At 35.5% G+C, this 21483-nt stretch overlaps 1 protein-coding gene and 2 long non-coding RNA genes across 4 annotated transcripts in view; 1 reads left to right on the top strand and 2 right to left on the bottom strand.

Annotated features, from left to right (window-relative positions):
- Window positions 1-6426, bottom strand: part of LOC127840923 (uncharacterized) — a 43130-nt gene extending 36704 nt beyond the window's left edge. Inside the window, exon 1 of one of the 2 annotated variants that reach the window (XM_052369388.1) lies at window positions 5052-6426. In XM_052369388.1, coding sequence (XP_052225348.1) covers window positions 5052-6120 — 1069 coding nt within the window. In that variant the 5' untranslated portion in view covers window positions 6121-6426. The remainder of the gene's footprint in view (window positions 1-5051) is intronic. The other variant, XM_052369389.1, reaches the window with a different exon arrangement.
- A 2002-nt stretch (window positions 6427-8428) lies between these two features.
- LOC127841384 (uncharacterized) lies at window positions 8429-9391 on the bottom strand. The gene is made up of 3 exons (XR_008030955.1): window positions 9237-9391; window positions 8820-8921; window positions 8429-8527 (listed from the first exon to the last, which is right to left on the bottom strand). It is a non-coding gene; the product is annotated as an uncharacterized LOC127841384 (long non-coding RNA).
- A 6034-nt stretch (window positions 9392-15425) lies between these two features.
- Window positions 15426-15998, top strand: LOC127841585 (uncharacterized). Its single transcript, XR_008031122.1, has 3 exons — window positions 15426-15503; window positions 15674-15775; window positions 15888-15998. It is a non-coding gene; the product is annotated as an uncharacterized LOC127841585 (long non-coding RNA).
- The last annotated feature ends 5485 nt before the right edge of the window (window positions 15999-21483 follow it).

The raw sequence follows: 21483 nt of genomic DNA, 5'->3' as shown, positions 1-21483 counted from the left end.
CTCATTTTAAGAGTATTAATACAGGATTACACAAACACAATTTTTGACTTGAAACTTAATATATATGCGACGTTTTTATACCAGTTACTCCCCCTACCTATTTTAATAAATATTAACAGGCCTGCACGGTTAATGGGGAACTGCAAATTCATAAAAAATATTTATTTTCAATAGTTTTAATCAATTTTTACTAACATAGCTAAGAAAGTAAAAACATTTTGTTTAAAAAGTTGACTTTAGTGTCGATTTTTAGTAAACGCTTATATTTAATTCTACAACATGTAAACTATTAGTATTCAAATCAAGGGAGGTAATTCATATATTAAAAGTTTATATTTAGGTCCTGATTTTTTTTTTTAAATGTATGTTTTTATACAATTAATTAAAAAATACCTTAATAAAAGTTTATCAGAGAGAAATAATAATAATTTTATCAAATATATTTGTTTCTTATATAAGTATAATTTTTTGCATTGGCTAAGACGTCACTTTTCCCATGAGAGAAATATCTTGTGTTATGTTTGAGACATTTTAATGCAGACGTTTACAGTGATATGCTTCTTTAATTTGCAAAATATTGAGAGTAGGGTTGGTTTTCAAGTTGATTGTTCTAAAAATAATCAAAACATGTGTGTTTAGATCATGAAAATGATTAAACACAGGTGGCCGATTTTTTACGTACAGGCCGGAATTACGTACACGACCAGTAAATGCCATTTAACAGAAAATTTACATAAATGTAAACATAATTAATTTTTACAAAATAGCCGACAACAACCGATTTAGTGTTAAAATTCCCGCGTACGTTTTAGTATATTTACCGTACCCAGGGTACGAGCCTTACTAACTGTATTATTATTATATCTCACCGACTACAAAGTACCTTTACCTTGTTGTGTTTATCAACCTGGAATTTATGTAAAATCAGGCTAATTAGTAACAGATGTGATACACTGAGATAAAGATATTGCCTTAGTCCTTATGTATTTGAGGCTGTTTCCATAAATAATTAAGAAGTAACTTTTTACAGCTTTAAAGATTTTTTAAAAATAAATAACTCAGAAAAAAGTTTATCAATTACAGAATAATTATTGATTTTATATAAAATGGCTCCTTTGTAATGTTTAAATGCTACAATTTTCAATCGACCAGTAATGACCAGTATTGACCGGTTTTAACCAGGTATTGACCGCCGGCCCGGTCAATACTCAATTGACCGGTCAATATGCCAACCCTGCATTGAAGCCTTATATGCATTTATCTATTATTATTTGGGCACAAATAATTTTACTGTGTGAAGACCCTACATAAAAATGCTGATTTTTTTCTTACTTGGTACCTGGCGACACACATTTTCAAGTCTATTTCATTAAATTTGGCATAGATATTTATAAAATTGGCATCGTATGAACCAGTAGTCATAGTATAAGCAACATTGAAGCCTAATATGCATTCATCTATTATTAATTGGGCACAAATAATTTTACTGTGTGAAGACCCTACATAAAAATGCTGATTTTTTTCTCACCTGGTACCTGGCGACACACATTTTCAAGGCTTTTTCATTAAATTTGGCATAGATATTTTAAAAAATGGCATCGTATGAACCAGTAGTCATAGTATAAGCAACATTGAAGCCTAATATGCATTCATCTACATGTATTATTATTTGGGCACAAACAATTTTACCGTGTGAAGATCCTACATAAAAATGCTGATTTTTTTCTTATTTGGTACCTGGCGACACACATTTTCAAGTCTATTTCATTAAATTTGGCATAGATATTTATAAAACTGGCATCGTATGAACCAGTAGTCATAGTATAAGCAACATTGAAGCCTAATATGCATTCATCTATTATTATTTGGGCACAAATAATTTTACCGTGTGAAGACCCTACATAAAAATGCTGATTTTTTCTTACTTGGTACCTGGCGACACACATTTTCAAGTCTATTTCATTAAATTTGGCATAGATATTTTTAAAAATGGCATTGTATGAACCAGTAGTCATAGTATAAGCAACATTGAAGCCTAATATGCATTCATCTGTTATTATTTTTGGCACAAATAATTTTACCATGTGAAGACCCTACATAAAAATGCTGATTTTTTTCTTACTTGGTACCTGGCGACACACATTTTTAATTCTATTTCATTAAATTTGGCATAGATATTTTTAAAAATGGCATTGTATGAACATATCGTCATAGTATAAGCAACATTGAAGCCTAATATGTATTCATCTATTATTATTTGGGAACAAATAATTTTACCGTGTGAAGACCCTACATAAAAATGCGGATTTATTTCTTACTTGGTACCTGGCGAATCACATTTTCAAGTCTATTTCATTAAATTTGGCATAGATATTTATAAAAATGGTATCGTATGAACCATTAGTCATAGTATAAGCAACATTGAAGCCTAATATGCATTCATCTATTCTTATTTGGGCACAAATAATTTTACTGTGTGAAGACCCTACATAAAAATGCGGATTTTTTTCTTACTTGGTACCTGGCGAATCACATTTTCAATTCTATTGCATTAAATTTGGCATAGATATTTATAAAATTGGCATCGTATGAACCAGTAGTCATAGTATAAGCAACATTGAAGCCTAATATGCATTCATCTATTATTACTTGGGCACAAATAATTTTACTGTGTGAAGACCCTATATAAAAATGCTGATTTTTTTCTTATTTGGAACCTGGCGACACACATTTTCAAGTCTATTTCATTAAATTTGGCATAGATATTTATAAAAATGGCATCGTATGAACCAGTAGTCATAGTATAAGCAACATTGAAGCCTAATATGCATTCATCTATTATTATTTGTGCACAAATAATTTAACCGTGTGAAGACCCTAGATAAAAATGCTGATTTTTTTCTTACTTGGTACCTGGCGACACACATTTTCATGTCTATTTCATTAAATTTGGCATAGATATTTATAAAAATGGCATCGTATGAACCAGTAGTCATAGTATAAGCAACATTGAAGCCTAATATGCATTCATCTATTATTATTTTGGGCACAAGAAATTTTACCGTGTGATGACCCTACATAAAAATGCTGATTTTCATTAAATTTGGCATATACATGTATATTAATAAAAATGACATTGTATGAACATGTCGTCATAGTATAAGCAGAGAAGCATAATACGCATTCATCTATTATAATTTGGGCTCATACAATTTTACCGTGTTAGCACCATATACATGTATCAAGTTGCAGATTTTTTAAATATTCGCCACATACCCAAATGCATTTTCATTAATATCTCAGAAAAATAGACCTATATATTAATACACATGGCATCTAAAGAACATTTTATCATAGTTAAACATGGTTTCCAGCCAACCTGGAAATCAGGGAAAACCTGGAAAAAGACTTTCACTAACGCCCAGTACAAATATATGGACAGAATGATTTTTTCACTTACCGGTATGTGGGTGTATGTTGGCTCCACTTCACAAGATACAGACATTGTAGTTTAATTGAAAAACGCATCTTACAATGTGAGATGAGTTCTGGGTTCAAGCCCCAGCAGTGCCCTATCATGTGTGATATACAGAGCCATTATGATTAAATATACACAGTTATCTTTTTAAACAATACAATTAAATATAAGGAATAATGTTAAAGGGGCATTGCTGCTTAGCCATTTTTGGGATTGTATTGTGATTTTTTGCCAAATTTGACACTGAATAACAGGGTTTATATACATCCCAAGCATAAATGCTTCTAAATTTGTAAAAAAAACAAGTCGAAGTGTGCAGAATATTAAAAATTTGCAACTTTCTGATGTCTAAAGGTCATTAAATGCCACTCAAAGTTTACATTTTTTGTACAAAATGACCCATTTTGTGCTGTCCATTATTGGTTAATGTTTTACGCTGTCAGGTCCAAAAACGCTCATTCTGTAGCTTGTTTGGACTATAATCTATAATGTGGCCAAGTTTCAGCAGATTCGACCCAGTGGTTCTGATTTTATACGCCGTGCCTAGCTTTTATTAGTCCACTACCGGTTTCACCGGAGGGGATTTATGGTTTGTGCTCTGTGTGTCCGTCAGTCAGTCAGTCAGTCAGTCAGTCTGTCACACTTTTCTGAATCCTGCGATAACTTTAAAAGTTCTTAATATTTTTTCATGAAACTTGAAACATGGATAGATGGCAATAAGGGCATTATGCACGTGATTTCATTTTGTTCCTACGTCAAAAATTCTGGTTTCTATGGCAATAAATAAAAAAATAAAATAAATTCTGACAATGGTGGAGCCGGTAGGGGACAAATTTGCTTGACAATAGTCTTGTTGAGTATTACTCACTGACTTATGCATATGCGCTCGGCTGTTTTTGGAGAATACCTGAGGTATTGTCATAGCCAGCTCATCGTGTCGTATCGTGTCTTTTCGCCGTCCGGCGTCCGCCATGCTAAAACCTTAACATTGACCCATTGTAACCACAATTTTCGTACCCACATTTTTTTTCGTAACCAAAATGTTTGTACCCACATTTGTTTAGTACCCAAAATTTGTGTTCCCACATTTTCTTACCCAAAATTTTCGAACCCACATTTTTTTAGTTCCCACTCATTCCATCCCGCGAAACCCTTAAGGTGTCGCAACTCTAGTTAAAGATATTCAGATTATAATTTTACATACAATGTACTAAACATTAAACACTTGGGTCTTGTGGTTTAAAATAAAAATATTTTTATACGTTAGACTAAATAAATTATTAAATCCGTTACGTGTGTGTGGCCACAAGGGCATAATGTGATGAAAGTAGAACTCCATACCCAAAATAACATAAACTATTATTTGTTTTCTTAAAATATAATCAAAAAATATTTTTTCTCTATATCAAGTTAATGAGTGAAAAGCAATATATTTTTCTATCCGAATGCAAAATTTCAATAAAATGTTAGTTTCTTTATCATATATTATGACATGACTGATTAGATGTTGATTAGTTGTGACGTTTTTATAGTGTTAACCAAAGTTTTAGATAAATTATATGGAAACATTTACCTGGATCAATTACTTTTGATGGCTGGTATTTTGCCCCATTGAAGTAGACGATCACAGCACTATGTCTGACATTTTTCTCATTCATGGCTGATTTAACTTTAGCCGCAATGTTATCCGCATCGTCCCTCCCAGTTTTAATTCTTTCTGTAATTATTTGGGACAGAGTCTTGGCCGTGAATCCTGACAAGGAATTCTCAGTTCTTTTGTAAGTTACAATTTTAGTTTTATCGCTTCCTTTATTTATCAAGATTTTTTTTTCATCGACCTGGTAGTATCCAAAAACGTCGGGAATTCCATTATCAATTAGGAAAATATCGTTCCATGGCCATTGATATCGCTGTTTATTGTTGTTGTGAAGAACTGTGAGATCCCCACCGTTCCTCAAATCTTCTAAAGCCATCTCTCGTTCCTTTGCCGAACAAGAATTATACTCTTGCTGAAAGCCTGCCATCACGATTTTTAGCTCATTTCCCCAGAACGTTTTCTCTATTTCAAAGGAAAAATTGTCTGACATTCTTAACGAAGTCATTTCAATGAGCATACCATCAGACATTAAATCTAAACTTTCATTTGCCATCGTATCCATAGCTGTCCGATTACATCGAGAAGTGTCGGATACCATCTGGATGATATTTTTACCAGATCCGGGTATTTGTTCCAGCAAGTGTTTTGACAGGTATCTTACCTTTGCAACCGCTTGGTAGGCATTTGCCACAAATATGCGTTTGTAACCATCAACTTCCGATTGCTTTGCCGTCAGGCAATTTTTTAAATCAATCATTCTGCTATTTACATCCAGCTGAGTCTCTTCTATTTTATTAAACTGCAGATTGATCAGCAACTTTGTATACAGAGACTCGCTCGCAGATTCGATTTTGTTGGACAATGTTTGTATAATTTCCTCTTTCTCTTTTGAGGCAGAGTTTTTTTCTTCAATATGGGTATATATACTGAAAGCAAATTTGGCCACGTTCAAAACAAGAGCAGCAGGATTTGGAATCAGTTTGGCTATCGAGACAGATGAACTGTACGTCTGCAAAAAAACACAGATGAAGATGAAAGTCCACATAATTATTCGTGATAGTAATCCTTGAATGTTTAATAAGGTTCAATACGTCGATCGCCCGCTAATCGTAACGTATCTGTTCAACCGACGCGACGTCGGAATACACAATTCAAATATTCAATAAATTCAAATCATTCAATTTTAATGTTAATTAAGACTAAAAGTGCAATGTTTAGCTGTTAAACACTCATTACTTCAAACTTAAAAAGACGCACTTGTTTGATTTATGAAATTTCAAGTATACAAGGATAGATGTTTATGGAAACAATCGATTTCTTGTCTGACGTAATCATAACCGAAAGTATTGTTAGCATGGAATCCCTGTTCCTATTTTCCGGATTTTAACTATTTATAGGTATTGGGTTTTACCAAAACATGTATAGCACCTACTGCTATGTAAATAAAACGAATTATAAAATAGCAGAACACAAAAAGCAGTTTTGTTCATTATCAGGTGTGATGCGTACATGATTGCCAGTTTACAATTCATGCTGGGTATTAATATTTGACTTGATTATACTGCACACGCGATACAAGTCCCTCCTTTAATCTCATTAAACGTTAGTTTAAAGGTACTGTGTAACTAAATAATTTTTGTTGTTGTCAATATTTCCAATATAGATATATTCTTTTCAATTATATTATGGTTAACCTTCTTAATTACCCACGTATGACTGCTGAAAATTGCATAAAGTAAACACAAAATTAAAATTCATATGCAAGGCTTATTAAAGAGCGTAGTTTGTCCTTCAAAAACATTTGACCTTTCGAATGTGATCTATTTTAAGGAAGAACAAGAAGTTCTTTAAACCTGTTGAGCAGATTATTTTAAAAACAATAGCCAAAATACAGTTTCTTCCCCGGAAACCCGATATGCTGTGAGAAGTTGGATGTGCTAGGAGAAGTTGCCGGTAGATTTCGATGAATTTTGGTAGGGTAAGTAAATCCAGTTCTATAATTGTTTAAAGGCATTTTTGAATACAAATATATGTTGGTGCATGCAAAGGAGGTATTACCATGTTTATTAGAAAAATCCTGGTTATTATTATTCAGGATTTATTTAAATATGGCTTGTTAAAGTCGACGATGCAGGGATTTGTTCCATATTTAGCACTCTATTTACAAATTTCTTTAAAGGTATGCCAGTGAAAAAGTTTTTGCACCGACAATTATATAAACCAATATCCACGAGTAACATATCCGCCAGGGTTTCTTACAAAAAATTCGTATTGGTGGAAAAAATCGACTTAACATTCAACATGATGATCAAAAAATGATATGACCTGGTGCAGTGCATAAGATGTCAAGATATGACATAAGTGCAGTTCATTTATAAACTTAAAAGCTTACTATTACAGCTGATGTATGCCCACTCTGATGCATGGTAGATCATTGTCATTGAACTTTGAGGTTTTAGTATTATATCCGTTCTGAAGCTTAGTTAATTTAATCTTATTTGTCTTCTCCTAGCACATCCAACTTCTCACAGCATATCGGGTTTCCGGGGTTGAGTTTATCAGATACAACACACGGTAAGATTCAACTTAATTATAGTACCTCTGTCTGTATTTAATAGAGATTTACTTTCCTAAAAAATGCGATACTGTATTTTCTGTTGCAAAGAATTGAAGAGTACATATCGATATGTTCAGGTTTGCACAATTTAATTTATAGATGTTAGAAAACAAGCTTTGAAAGTTGCCAGTTAAACAATGTGACCCTATGGGACTAGGGATTAATGTTATCTAACCTCTGAAAAGCACAAAAATTGGAGTGACAATGTCTTTTAGATATTGCTGCAAGCAAGATAAGCCGAAAATGAGGTTTAATGACTTTTTGAACCATATGGGTGTTCGCAGAGATAAGACACGTTAATGTTTTGGTCCAAATGGCCTGAGCGCTGATTGGCTGATATGATTATCAAGAAGAACGTGATTGACGGCCTGCATCATGTCTTTGATGTTGGGCAAATGGGTTATATCATTAACAAATGTGGGCATAGCTCCCATTCACACTTGTGTATGAATTCGTTTATTTTCAGACATCAAAACACAGACGAGCGACGTATGTTTAGCACAATCGCCATGTCTCACGACGGGTTTTCGCAAAACCTGAAATCGAGATGTTTAGTCAATGCTATGTTTATACATTTTCACATAAATCGTTTGTTATAGGTCGTTTTCATATTATTTCTTTACCTGGTGTATATTCTGTTTTTTGCATGTTTTATTTTAAAAAGTGACGTATACAATTCAATAGACTAGAAGGATCCCACATCAGGTCAACATCAAGAATTACCTTGAATTTGCCATCGAAGTACCATCTCTTAGAGGTCTTTATGAGGCGAATCTGTTCGGTGTCGGTGCCTCTTCCATCAACTTCGCTTTAACAAGCCATATTTAAATAAATCCTGAATAATAATAACCAGGATTTTTCGAACATACATGGTAATACCTCCTTTGCATGCACCAACATATATTTGTATTCAAAAATGCCTTTAAACAATTATAGAACTGTCGCTTCTAAAAAATCCTTCTGGAGTTGAATGATCTTCTCTTCATCTGATACTACAGAATGAACACACAAATCATTTCCGAGTAAGAGATATACCCCATTGTTTGTGAACTTGAAACTAAGAGTCTTGCATCTTTCACGACGGACAGTGCCGTAGCTGTTTGTGTTAAAAAAACATAGTTACCAACCAGCATCGGGCGCGTCGCATCACAGCCAACAGCGGCATAAGAAGCTTTCTTGGATCCGCGATAAATTTGAAGTTGGCGTTCTTCTCGATAATTTGTTCAGCTCTTCATGTATTTGGAAGAGATACAGTTATATATGTGAAATATGCACCTTTTAAAACAAAATAACAATTTCAATCAAAGCAATTTTTTATAAATAAATTGTATTAGTCATCGAACCGAAGATGACTCTTTATAAAATAATATATAGGCATTTCGATTTAAACAGATGCTGAAAAACGCACAATGCTTTGATTACATTTGTTTATATGATCAGGTAAAACATTTAATAAATCATCATTATAATCATCATCGCTTTGTTTATAAGTATAATGCATAAGAAAACAACGTATCTGGAATAAATAAATAAATTAATTTTACCAGATAGAATGGCGACCAGCACGTATGCCAACACTACGGTATTTGTTCCAACCATGTTTCTTTATTGATACAAGTCTATCAAATGAAAACTGGTGGGTAACGTACCCGATATATGAAGCCTGATTCCTTAGTTGCGCATGAAACATACTTAAGTGCGCATGCGTGCAAATAACTAAACATACGTACACATGAGTACAAAACATTAAATTTTAAAGAAGCACCGGATGACGAATGTAAACCTGTATCGATTTTCAGTAAGACTTAAACGCGTCGTTGATTTAATTCAATATAGTATTTATCAGTTTGTACGAGTACATATAAAGCAATCCTTTAAAGACAGTATACTACGGAATAAACCTATTTGGTGTTTTTCAATGTGTTTGCATTTTATTGAAATAAGTGTACGCACATTTTGATTATTAATTTAAATGTTCTGATAACAAGTGTTGTGCCACGTACCATTTTTAAATCAAATAAAACATGTAAACTTGTATTATAGGTATACGTAAAGAAAGGGTATCTGGTGGTTAAGATTGTTCCATTATTTAAATGGTATTGTTCACTCCAGACCGATCTCCAAATACATTTCACAACTCAGCCTTGTTCACTTCCGACAACAGTCTGAAAACGCGCGCGAGGTGTTCATCAAGTTTTGTTTATGCTCATAGTAAGCATATTAAAAAGACCTTTTCACAGACTTTGGCATGTATTGAAGTTTTTCATCAAATGCTTTATATTGATTAATGTAAACATTGATTCTATAAAGCTCCAGTAAAAACAAGAATACAATTATAGAAAGAAAAAATTAAAGTTTTAAATCATCAAAAGATGCATATAATGGTTATTTTAGAGCATCGTTCATGTTCATGTTCACTGTTTCCTCACAAATATCATAACTACAACGACAATTTGCGAATAGGAAACAATTTTTTTTAATTTTGTAAATTTACCAAAACGTGAAATTGCTTCCTTTAAGAGGAAGATTGACGCCTCTGCAAATAAATGTCATTCAGGTGGATGTCATGCACAAGCGCATACACAACAAAATTGTTCAACGTAGATATACATGTAGTTCAACAAAAACCTATATCGATATTGATATCGAGATAACAACAAGAGCTGTGTTTGTGAAGCACAGTGCCCTCCCCCACGTACTGCACTTTCAAGCCGCTCAGCAGCTAGATAGAAATAGAAAATGTCATGACGAGGTTAGGGTTAATTGATAGTTGACAAATTTACGGACAATTTTACGAACCTTTGGCATTCCTCTAAAGTAACCGTTTGTACTGGCCTCTTTCAAGGTCGCTTTCAGATACTGACTTGATATTTGTTGTGTTAGTCTACAGGCATGACCAACAAAGCCTAGAAGGTTTTTTTAATAGGCTATATTTACAGTATAATAATTCAAGACCTAACTTTTAGTCATATAACGGTGGAATGTGAACATATCAATGCATCCTTGTCCGCTGTCAAAGGCATGTAATTTCGTCAACCATATATTAACCGGAACAAAAATCGCACCTTATGTGTTAAGCATGTCGGTAGACTCACAAACCAAAAACCAGAATAATATCTGCAGGCGTTTAGAAAAAAACATGTACATGGAACGCCTAACAGACGGATAGACATACAGACGGACGAATGGATAGACGAACGGAGAGACAGATGGACGGACGGACAGTGCGATTGTAAAATGCCACCCTACCGGAGGCTTAACACATTATCAGTGATGATTTAATGCATGGGTATCTGGTATTTATATTTATTTATGAGAAAGCATTCCATACAATTGCTCCCTACTATGCTAGAAACCATAGCCACGTTTCTTGTGTACTTTTTAGGGATGAGATGCGGCGCAATTTATATGGACGGAAAATGTTCAGAGGGTTGAACAAGAGGGTGTTGTTTTTGCCGGGCGTTTAGTTTTTCTGACAATGAGGCATTTCATCGGTATATGGATGGTTATAAAAATTTACATTACAATATTTTGTATAAATAGCAGATGAATGCATTAGTATTTCTGACATCGTTCGTTTGCAAACATGTATTTGTATTTTCGATTTCGAAATATAAAACAAAGACGTAAAACCTTTGAAAACTTGCCGTCTTTTTACGAGGTTTCAAAACAACACCTGGCTATCCAAAGGTTCATTTTCGACCCTTTGTATCATCTCCGACTTTATGTTTGATTGCGTGCGATGCGTGTTTTGCCATACGCACATTTCCATTTGGAACATGGACACTAAAGAAGATGTGAGACTCAGACATCGACAGCTGTGCCCCGCTTGTCCTTTTGTGTTAGATGACACGAGAGAATTAACACTCAGGGCATCGAAAACTGAGCCCTGCATGTCCTTTTGAATTATTTGACAAGAGTTTCTTGAAACAACGAGTATGAGACGCAATATAGCGATCAAGATAGTTGTTCAAGCGATGATAACCAAATATGTTCAAATAAATCGGTTGATCAAACCAAAGATGACCAACATGATGAAGAATACGATGATTAAAGTGATTTTGATGACGATGACGATGATAATTTCATAACTCAAAAAGATTACAATGATCAAGATGTAGATGTACATGATACAGAAATGTGTTGGGTTTGCAGAATTAGTGATAACGACGATATAATAGAAGATCATTAAAGGGACGACACCTTCCGCATAAGCTGCATTTTTACTAAGAAGAGACTTTATAAAACGAAAAATATCATAAAAGCGAAAAGCGTTGTCCCTGATTAGTCTGTGAATAATGCACAGGCTAATCTTGGAAGACACTTTACGCACATGCATTAAACTCACTGTTTAAAGAGCAAGGCTCATTTGGTTTTTAGTTGTTCGCGTAGCGAACAGCTAATGTTGTTTCTCAAAATTTCAAGTTGTTATCTTATGGCTTATCTACGGAAAGCCTACTACCTGCCACACATGCCGAATCTGCGCTAGAAAGAGTTGTATAATTTATGTAACAGGCTTGAGTTCTCCAACTATATTCATTCACAAATGGAAACACTATATGAATATCGAGTTAAATGTAATAGTTTCGAACAGAGCTTATATAGAAAATACTCAATAAAAAATGATTGTATTATACGTGTCGCGGAAGAGATTGTTTATGAATGATTAAGATTGTTTATAAATGATTACGAGTTATTAAAATAGTCCACTCTCTGCTGCGTCTTCATGCCGTAGTATTTTTGCGCAGCTCATTCATAATCTGAGGCTATTAATAGATGCGGCTGCCGATAAACAAGGGAGAGTCCAATTGCACGGGTGATAACAACGCAACAGTATAAGGTCACGCTTGGTAATCTGAGGCTATTAATAGATTCGGGAAAACAACGCAATAGTATAAGTTTACGCTTGTTTATATTCTCAAGTTATAAAACGTTGAACATGAGTTCAACAATAACTTCAGGGATACGATAGACAACAACAAAAATGCTTTATAATCGCTAAAACCTGATATACCAAACAGTTAAATATAACACAAATGATCTGTTTTGTAACCTCGTTCATGCTTCTACAGCGGGGATTTCTGGGAAACGTGCTTTAGTTCTAAACAGATAGCGGCGATCTTTTGTATTTACGGGTGGACATTTCTTTTTGGGTTATAAAACTGTAATATTGTTACCATATAAAGCAACAACAACTATATATTTGTAACATGATGCTGTATAATATACTGATATATTGCTTTTAATATATTTGCCAATCAAATATATGATGTGAGTTTGTATCCGTTATTTGTAAAGTGTAAATTGCACTTCAGTACCGGTAGGTCATTATAAAACACATACTCTTCAGTCAGTTTACACATTGTCTCTGTCTTACAAATATATTTTTATATCGTACTATCAGATCTCGCAATTAGTACCATCGGACTATCAAATATTCTACCGTATTGGACGCGCGTCCAATACGTTCCATACTAAACAGTCCGAGTTGATGGGGCATTTTTAGAGTCTTCCTTAAAATATAATTGACGACAAATTGAAAAGTTTTACAGTATGTGGAAACTAGGACTATAACAGATCCGTGGAAATTCTGATAAATTACATTTTAAAACATCGTTTTTGAAATGATTTTAGTTAATAGCTAATGGTAAATTTCTTGACACACGAGATGTTTACAACTTGCGTATCATAACGCAATTACTGATATTGATCAGTGCTGGCGCTCATTCGGCATTAATCTCAGCTCCGTGCTTATTAAAATGTAACATTATATTGCAAAGACGTCTGTCAAATAAGACCATATTATTATTAAATACAAGACAATTACCGGACTATAAACATTGATATTGATTTGTCAACCTGCTCTCTTTCTCTATAGGTTACTATGGATGGTTTATTTTATATATAAGGACAGTTTTGAAATCTGCCGATGAGCATACTTTATAAGGTTAAAAGAAAAATATAATTATATGACCTTGTCAAAAATGTTCATTGAACAAAAATTATGTAATTTTCATCAATTAAATTACAGGGTCATTATTGGCCCTTTGTCAACCTTGTCCTATGAAACATCGATGATAGTAATACATGTTGGTCTTTATAGGTATACAGGTCATATTAGCACGATTTAATATCAGCATTTTATAGCATTTTGGTTTGCACGAAATCTAATAAAAATACGTCAAATAATCAATATTTGATACATAGTATATTAAAACAATTATCGTTCATGTTCAATTAATATGAAAGTGACGAATTCGCGAACAAGAGAAACGTCTTTTATGTTCTGTTTTTCAAATGCATCGTATATCCGAATATATCCGTTTGGACTTGGTCTTATAAAAAAAGTAAATCAAAGCGCTGAAGGCACTGTAGGTGTTCGCTGTTGTACATGTTTAGACGCAACTCAGTTTAAAAAATGTTATAGCTTTTTATTTTGCAAGTTTTAAATGAACCCAACCCATGCAAATTTATAAAGAGTGTGTCTTAAAGCACAGTTCCAGATGTTTTTTTTTTAAATCATTTAATAATAAAAAAATATAATTTAGGCTTCATTTTGGGAAAACAGGGCTTAATGCATATGCATTAATTGTCATACCAGTACCATAGACTCTCATTACACGAAAAACATAAAATCAGAAACGTCGTCCTTGATTAGCTTGTGCGCATTTCACATGCTTATCAGTGTGCACAGGCTAATCTTATTTGACATGCATTCCCCGTTTTCCCTGAAAGCAGCCAATATGTACATATTTCAATGATAAACACTTGACTGGCCAATGCCGTCTTAAAAGCTGTTAAATACTATACAACAGAGACCCTGCATACTCCCACTGCTGTCGTTTGCAACAGGCAGTGGTTGTCTTTCCATAGCGTAGTTAAGCAGTTAAACGCATACTGATTTGCAAAATGTGCTCTTTTACATTAGCTAACGCTCACACTTATAAAACCATGAACAATATAACAATATCCTAAATAGCAACTAGCCCATCACATGGCGCAAAGCATATATGAAAAATATTTCCCCAAATGTTACTTAAAATAATTTGCGGAAGAAAGTTTGTTTATAGAAATGCTTATAAAACTGTATTCAAGTTTCAGAGTATTATTACGCTTGAAAACAATTTTATATCTGATTTATATTTCTATAAGCATCCGGATGTCAAAATAGTTTTGTTTAATATGTTAAGGCCCGGTCACACCGCCAGAACTTTGCTGAGCGTTCCTTGAACGGTATGAAGAGGGGCCGAATTTCGGCAACGCTCGTCACCGCGCACAAAATGGGGAAAAAATCGAAAATACGGGCGTTGCCAAAGCGGTGCACCGCTGAAGCAAGCGTTGGTTAAGCGTTGATTTAACGGTAGTGAGCGGTAGCGAGCGTTGGTTTAGCGGTGACGCGAATGTTGATAGAGCGGCGTTCTGCGCATGCGCGCATCGGCTCGGTGGGAGTTTAAAATTGGTATAGCGGCAAACCGCTTCTGAATACGGAACTGAACGGATCGCTTTGATAGACGTTCTTATATTTTTTTTATAAAAGTCGATAGTTGAAGTTCATCATGCCACGTAGATAAAAGAAGTGGAAGGCTGGAGATGGAGAGGCAGCAGCCTAGGTAGCCCACTAGTTGTGTCAAGAAATATTCAAAACTGTGAAAAAATACTGTTATGTATTTTACTTCAACATTTTTAATTTATAATTCATTTGTTATATTTTGCAGAGATCAGTAATGCCACACCAGAATCCACTGCTAGGACAGCCACTGTTAACACAGCCACTGCTTCAACAGCCCAGGCAGGGACAGCTATTGATGAAGGTTATCGCCAATAGAAATATTAAATTTAGTGATAATAATAATTATAATAATAATAATAATAATAATAATAATAATAATAATAATAATAATAATAATAATAATAATAATAACTATAATCTTTTAATCACTTTGACACTGTTCATGTAATATTCATTTGCTTTATTTTGCAGAGACCAGTAATGCCACACCAGAATCCACTAATAGCACACCCACTGCTAACACAGTCATAGCGACTGCTACCACAAAACAGGCAGGGGCAGCTGCTGATGAAGGTAATCACCAATGAAAATGTATGAAATGAAGTGATAATGATAATCATGTTAATAATAATCTTTCAATTACGTTGACCTTGCTTATTTATTATTCATTTGTTATTTGATGCAGACTCTGATGACGGGCCCGTGAAGGCCCTGACACAGGACCGGCCTGACAATGAGGAAATACCACCCGGTGATGACCAACCTGAGGAGGTCCGTGCTACTGCTGGTGCTGAAGGTAATGATAATGTGATAATATGCAATGAAAAATCAATACAAATTGATCTAAATAATATATGTTCCATTTATACATTTATTATTTCTATTCAACTGTTATATTTTTTAGACTCTGAACGGAACGATGAACAGCGTTGCCGCAGAAGAAGTTTCGTCGTAAGGCCCTACTGCTCGACAATGACACTCAGGAGCCACTCATCGAGTGGGTCCGGGAGCAAGAACTTTTGTGGAGGAAGGGGGCCACCGATTACAAGGATACAAAGAAGAAGACGGAACTTTGGATTAGGAAGGCAAGAGAGTTGAACATTGAGGAGGGAGCTGAAGTTCTCAGGACATGGTGGAAGTCAGTCCGGGACCAGGCTGCAGCGAACTTGACGGATAGAGAAATGTTCATCAAGAGAAACTGCGCCTTCCTGCACAAGGAGGTAAAGCCCAGGAAAGGCCGTCCACTTAGAAACATGCCCCTCACACATAAAACTTTAGCAAACCAGCCTCCAAAAGCCCAGCCCTCGGCGTCGACAAGCATCTCTCGCCACACTCACCCACACTCACCTTCTACCAGCAGCGGCCGCATTGCTACAAGCCCCAGACTCAGCATTACGGCTTCCAGCAGCAGCCTCAGCCTGAGCACCAGCCTCAGCACTTCCAGCAATTGCAGACACCCAGAGGCAGCCAGCCATCCTCCACCCCAAGGACCTCCAGCGCAGGACTCATGTCAGACATGCCGAAGTTTTACTCCTTTAACCAAGCTAACATGAGCGCCGTCAGCGAGGGGTGCATTCTCCAGGACCTTCAAAGGCTGGATATTAATGCTCCATCCATACCAATCCCCGCCACAGCTCAAGGGACTGATGATTTACTGGCAAAAATAAGGGCCACCGTTGAGGAGGATTGAGACTGCTTGTGATGTGTTAAAGAGACTGCTCTGTTATTTCATGTGATTTTTGTTTAAGGGATGAGCTGGCAAGCTGTTTCAATATTTATTTTTTATGTGCAGTTGTGTGTTTGGGTGGTCTCAAAAGTTTTGAGCTTTAATAAACAGCATTTTTATAAAACTATTCTTGACTACTTTATTTATTGGAATTTCTAACTCTAAAAAAAAACCTTCAAGTATTAAACAAGACATGTTTTAACACATAAAGACCCAGGCTATTTTTAGAGTCTACCTCTTTGACTAAAATTACCAAAAAGACAGCTTACTACAGGCTTAACGACGAACAAGACCCCATAGTACTGAAACCATTGAAAACAATAGAGCATTTGCTTATTTTTGGAGCAAATGTTTTTCAATGGCTTCAGAAACTGAAATTTGCAATTATATTTTCCCAAAGAGTATATAATTAAGCGAAAACAATGTAGAAAAAAACGTAGATATATGATGCCCATTTGTGCATCCCTTAAGGTAGACACGATATTGAACTTGATGTAAAAAAACATGAATTAATACTATCTTTAGTAATTTATCGTTTGTACTATGTGATAGTAGCAGCTATATCAACAAGTAAAGAAGTACTGATTCTCAAGTCTTACACTCATAAGAAGTGCATATCAGCAGGGCCGATTCATAAAGTTATAGAAAGAAGAGACAAGAAAGCAAGTTTGAACAATTCAGAACAAGAGCAGCAAAAGCACTAGAAGGGTACAACCAAGCAAAGAAGAACGTCAAATGAAGTATTAATACAGGCAAGCGGAAAAACTCATAGATCATTGAAACAGAAGTCGAAGAGCCAGCATATCAAAACAGAACCCAGTGCTACTTCGCTCCTTTCAGGATGTACATGTCAAGCGAGGAGCAGACGTGACTTCTCGCATCCTCTCATTGAAGCCTGATTGACACTAAAGTTGTATGAGAGTTTGATAGGGGGCACATCCAAAGCCTGTGTTACAACCACGCTACGCCGAATTAAACCTGGAAGCAAGAATAGTCTAATGTCATTCTCTCCAAAACGTGTCAGGTCCTAAATGAGCTGATTTAAGAAGACGACGATAGAGCAGGAGTTTCAAAAAGTGGAAGTAGCAGTGACAACAACATGCCAAGATGTACTTGGCTTTAAGTCGCAAACACACAAATAGTGGATATTAGTAGAGACGCTTCAAAAAGCTGAAGAAGACGAAAACAGACGGAAAGTGTAAATAACAGCAAAACACGACCCGCACAAGTAAAAACAAAAGTAAAAAGAAGTAAATAGGAGCGTCAAGCGAACAATTTAAGCAGACATGCCTAGCTACCTAGAGACGCCTTCAACAGAGGCGGAAAAGACGGCCCATCAGAACAGATTTAAGAACGTGTACTCCATCATCCAAAGATTAGAAGAAAGTTTGCCATGACAGAGAGGCCAGAAAGGGATAAAATGGAGAAGTGATAAAAGATGAAAAGGGCAGGAGAAGCGGTAGAGTGAGCACTTCCAGGAGCTACACAACAGACCAGATTATGTGAACCAACCAGAGATTCCGCAATCTACAAGCGATCTACCAATCGATTCCTGTATCCAACAAAGAAAGAGATCAGAAGCGCCATCAAGCTTGTTAAGAATGGCGAAAACGAAGGACTTGACAGCATACCGGCAGAAGCACTACTCTACCCGCTCTACAGCAAGAGACGGTAATAAGAAGAAATTCCAATTGATAGTAAAGAGGGACATCTCCCCAAAGCTCTCCAACAATGGCGACCTCAGTTCCTGCTCCAACAACTAAGGAATCACGCTTTAGCACATACCAGGAAATGTGTTTAACCTGCTGATCTTAATGAAAGACGCGGTAGACACACATCTTCGAGACCAACAAGTTCGCTTTTCAGAAGAGAGATCGTGCAGATCAGAACCCAACGAATCATTCTGGAATAATTTCTTGAGTGTAATTCGACCCTGTATGTCAACTTCATAGACTATCAAAAGGCGTTCGACAACCTTGTTCTGCAGACTACGGAGTGCCAAGAAAACACACTCATATATTCAGGAAGTCTAATGAAGGGATGACCTGCAAAATCGGTCATAGCAGACAGCTTACCGACTCTTTCGAAATGAGAACCGAGAGTGAAAAAATGCAGCTTTCTTTCTTTTTTACTGTTCTTGTTGACCATTGAGGGTATATGAAGACCCCGACGGGTCAGAAGCAGAACGAAATCCAGTGGAACTTCGACTTTGCCGACGATCGGTCTCGACTCAGCCAGACTGTGCCTCACCATTAACATAGGAAAGAGCAAGGTTTGCAAGACCAACGCATCCAACAACACACACCTCACAGTAAAAGACGAGGCGCTGGAGGAGGTGGACCGTTTTTTTCTACTTCGGCAACAATCTGGACAACCATGAACTTATGCAGACGTCAGAACCCGCATCGGTAAATCAAGCAGCCTTCATTCAGCTGGAGAACAACTTGGGATCAATCGTAATGGGCATCGCCACATCGATTAGGGTCGTCAGTAGCATCGTAAATGCTTATGCTCCTCCATGGAGCAGAAATCTTAATAACAACTGTAAATATCATAAAGAAACTACGGGTCTTCATCTACACCAGCTTAAGGAAGATTCCCAAGATTCGCTGGTCAGACAAGATCTCCAACGAAGAATTAATATGATATAGAAGAACAAAGAAGCAGCTTTTTGAAGAAGACATCCTTCAGAGACTTTGACGATGGATAGGCCACACCTTTCTTAAGCATGCATCCAATACGGCAAGTAAATCCCTTACCTGGTACCCCTTAGGGAAAATGACAAGAGGGCGGCCTTTAGACACCCAGCCCCGCGACTTTAATTGAGATGCAAAGCAGATGGGAAAAAACGGAGGGGCAGCTGTATAGAGTCGTTCAGCGCTGAGACGCCTGTGGGAAGCTTGTTGGCGGGACCACCGGCGAAAATTAGAGCTGATAGGACGGTTTGGTCTGATAATATGTTGGTCAATTTGTTGGTGGTATTTTCAGTCTTCCGTAATTTTTTTTGGTCGATCTGTTTGTTATTAAATGAAAAATATATGTTTTCTAGTTATAGTGGCATTTCGACGGTTAGCCCCTTAAAATTATGCAGAGAAATATTGAGCTACGCATTTTCTCATTTTTAGCATATATTAAGCAAGTACAAATTTTTATATAGATGGAAACGCCAATGTTTTATACACCTCTCTCTTTATTTCAAACTCAAGTCTACAAAGCCTACTCAAATTAAAGTAAGATAAAAGGTACACGTGTAAATAGGTGCTTCGAAAACATTTTATTATTTTCGAGTTTACTTCTTCAACAGAGTTTTCTCGCCCGCTAAGTGTCCCAATGACAACTTTTAATTATTTAGAAACATTTTATAGAGAATTTATTTAGACGATACAATATTTAAATATACTTTTTTTTATATAAAAATAGTTTAGTCACCAGTTTGTTCTAAACGTATCTCTTTGCCACGTATAATGATGTAATATTACACAATCTTAAAATAATTTTAATTTCTTTACCATTGAAGTAACCATGCAATATTGTTTAATAAGTGACGTGTCCAGCACGGGAATAGCCTCTATAAAAGTTATATTTGTATCGAGGCAAATGTCTAGGCAACATTACAGGAGTTATACTGGCAGTCCGTAAAATAAACACAGGCTCAAACAAAGGAAATGCTTTATTGTAAGTATCGACAAAGCCCAGTTCGAAAAAATGCACGTCAGTAGCTCAGAAGACTTGCTCAAGATTCTTGTCAAACGTAATTTTATGCTTGAATGCAGACAAACAGTTGCAAATGCGTGCTATGCTTCATGAAACTAATTCTCGCAAGACATGCATTTGTTTAACACATTGCACTAACATAAAATGATGCAATATTTATTTTTTACAAATTGCATTTAAAATAGTCACTTATGCGTAAATTTACAAGCTTGATTTCAGTACATTTTGTTACAAATACGTATTTTACAGATGTTCATCGAAAAGCATATGCATTATGCAAATCAAAACTATGGCTCCTGCAAGTAACATGGATTGAATCGGGTAATATATTAAAATATGAATTATTTTGCTTCGTACACATTTAATCATCCTACCAAACTATACAACATGTTAAGGCGTGAGGTAAAAAAAGGATGAGATTGAATGGTGCAAACATATAAACATTATTGAGGTGATTCAAAATAAGATCACTTGCCTACATTACAAACGATATTTGACAATTCATCATACGCATATACTTTTGAAAGTAACTGTATTATTTCAAATGTTGATTAAATTTATAGGGCAATTTTCTACTAGGCGTGTGATTTTGCTGACATATACTTTTAAAGAAAGCTTCATAAATATCACACGGACACATGGGATCAGCAAAGATCGGATTTTCCAAAAATAGCAAAATACAAAAGAATAATTAAGAACATAGGACGGGTATAAATATCACATTGATAAAAATGCACAGCAAATATATGATTGCACAACAATTGCCAAATAAAAAAGAACAATTAATAACATTGAACTGGTTTACATTTTACAATGATAACATCATACAATGGCACAGAAC

The sequence above is a fragment of the Dreissena polymorpha genome, chromosome 8 (genome assembly GCF_020536995.1).
Source record: "Dreissena polymorpha isolate Duluth1 chromosome 8, UMN_Dpol_1.0, whole genome shotgun sequence".
NCBI lineage: Eukaryota > Metazoa > Mollusca > Bivalvia > Myida > Dreissenidae > Dreissena > Dreissena polymorpha.
Note: the sequence above shows the minus strand (reverse complement) of the source record. Positions and strands in the feature narration are given on the sequence as shown.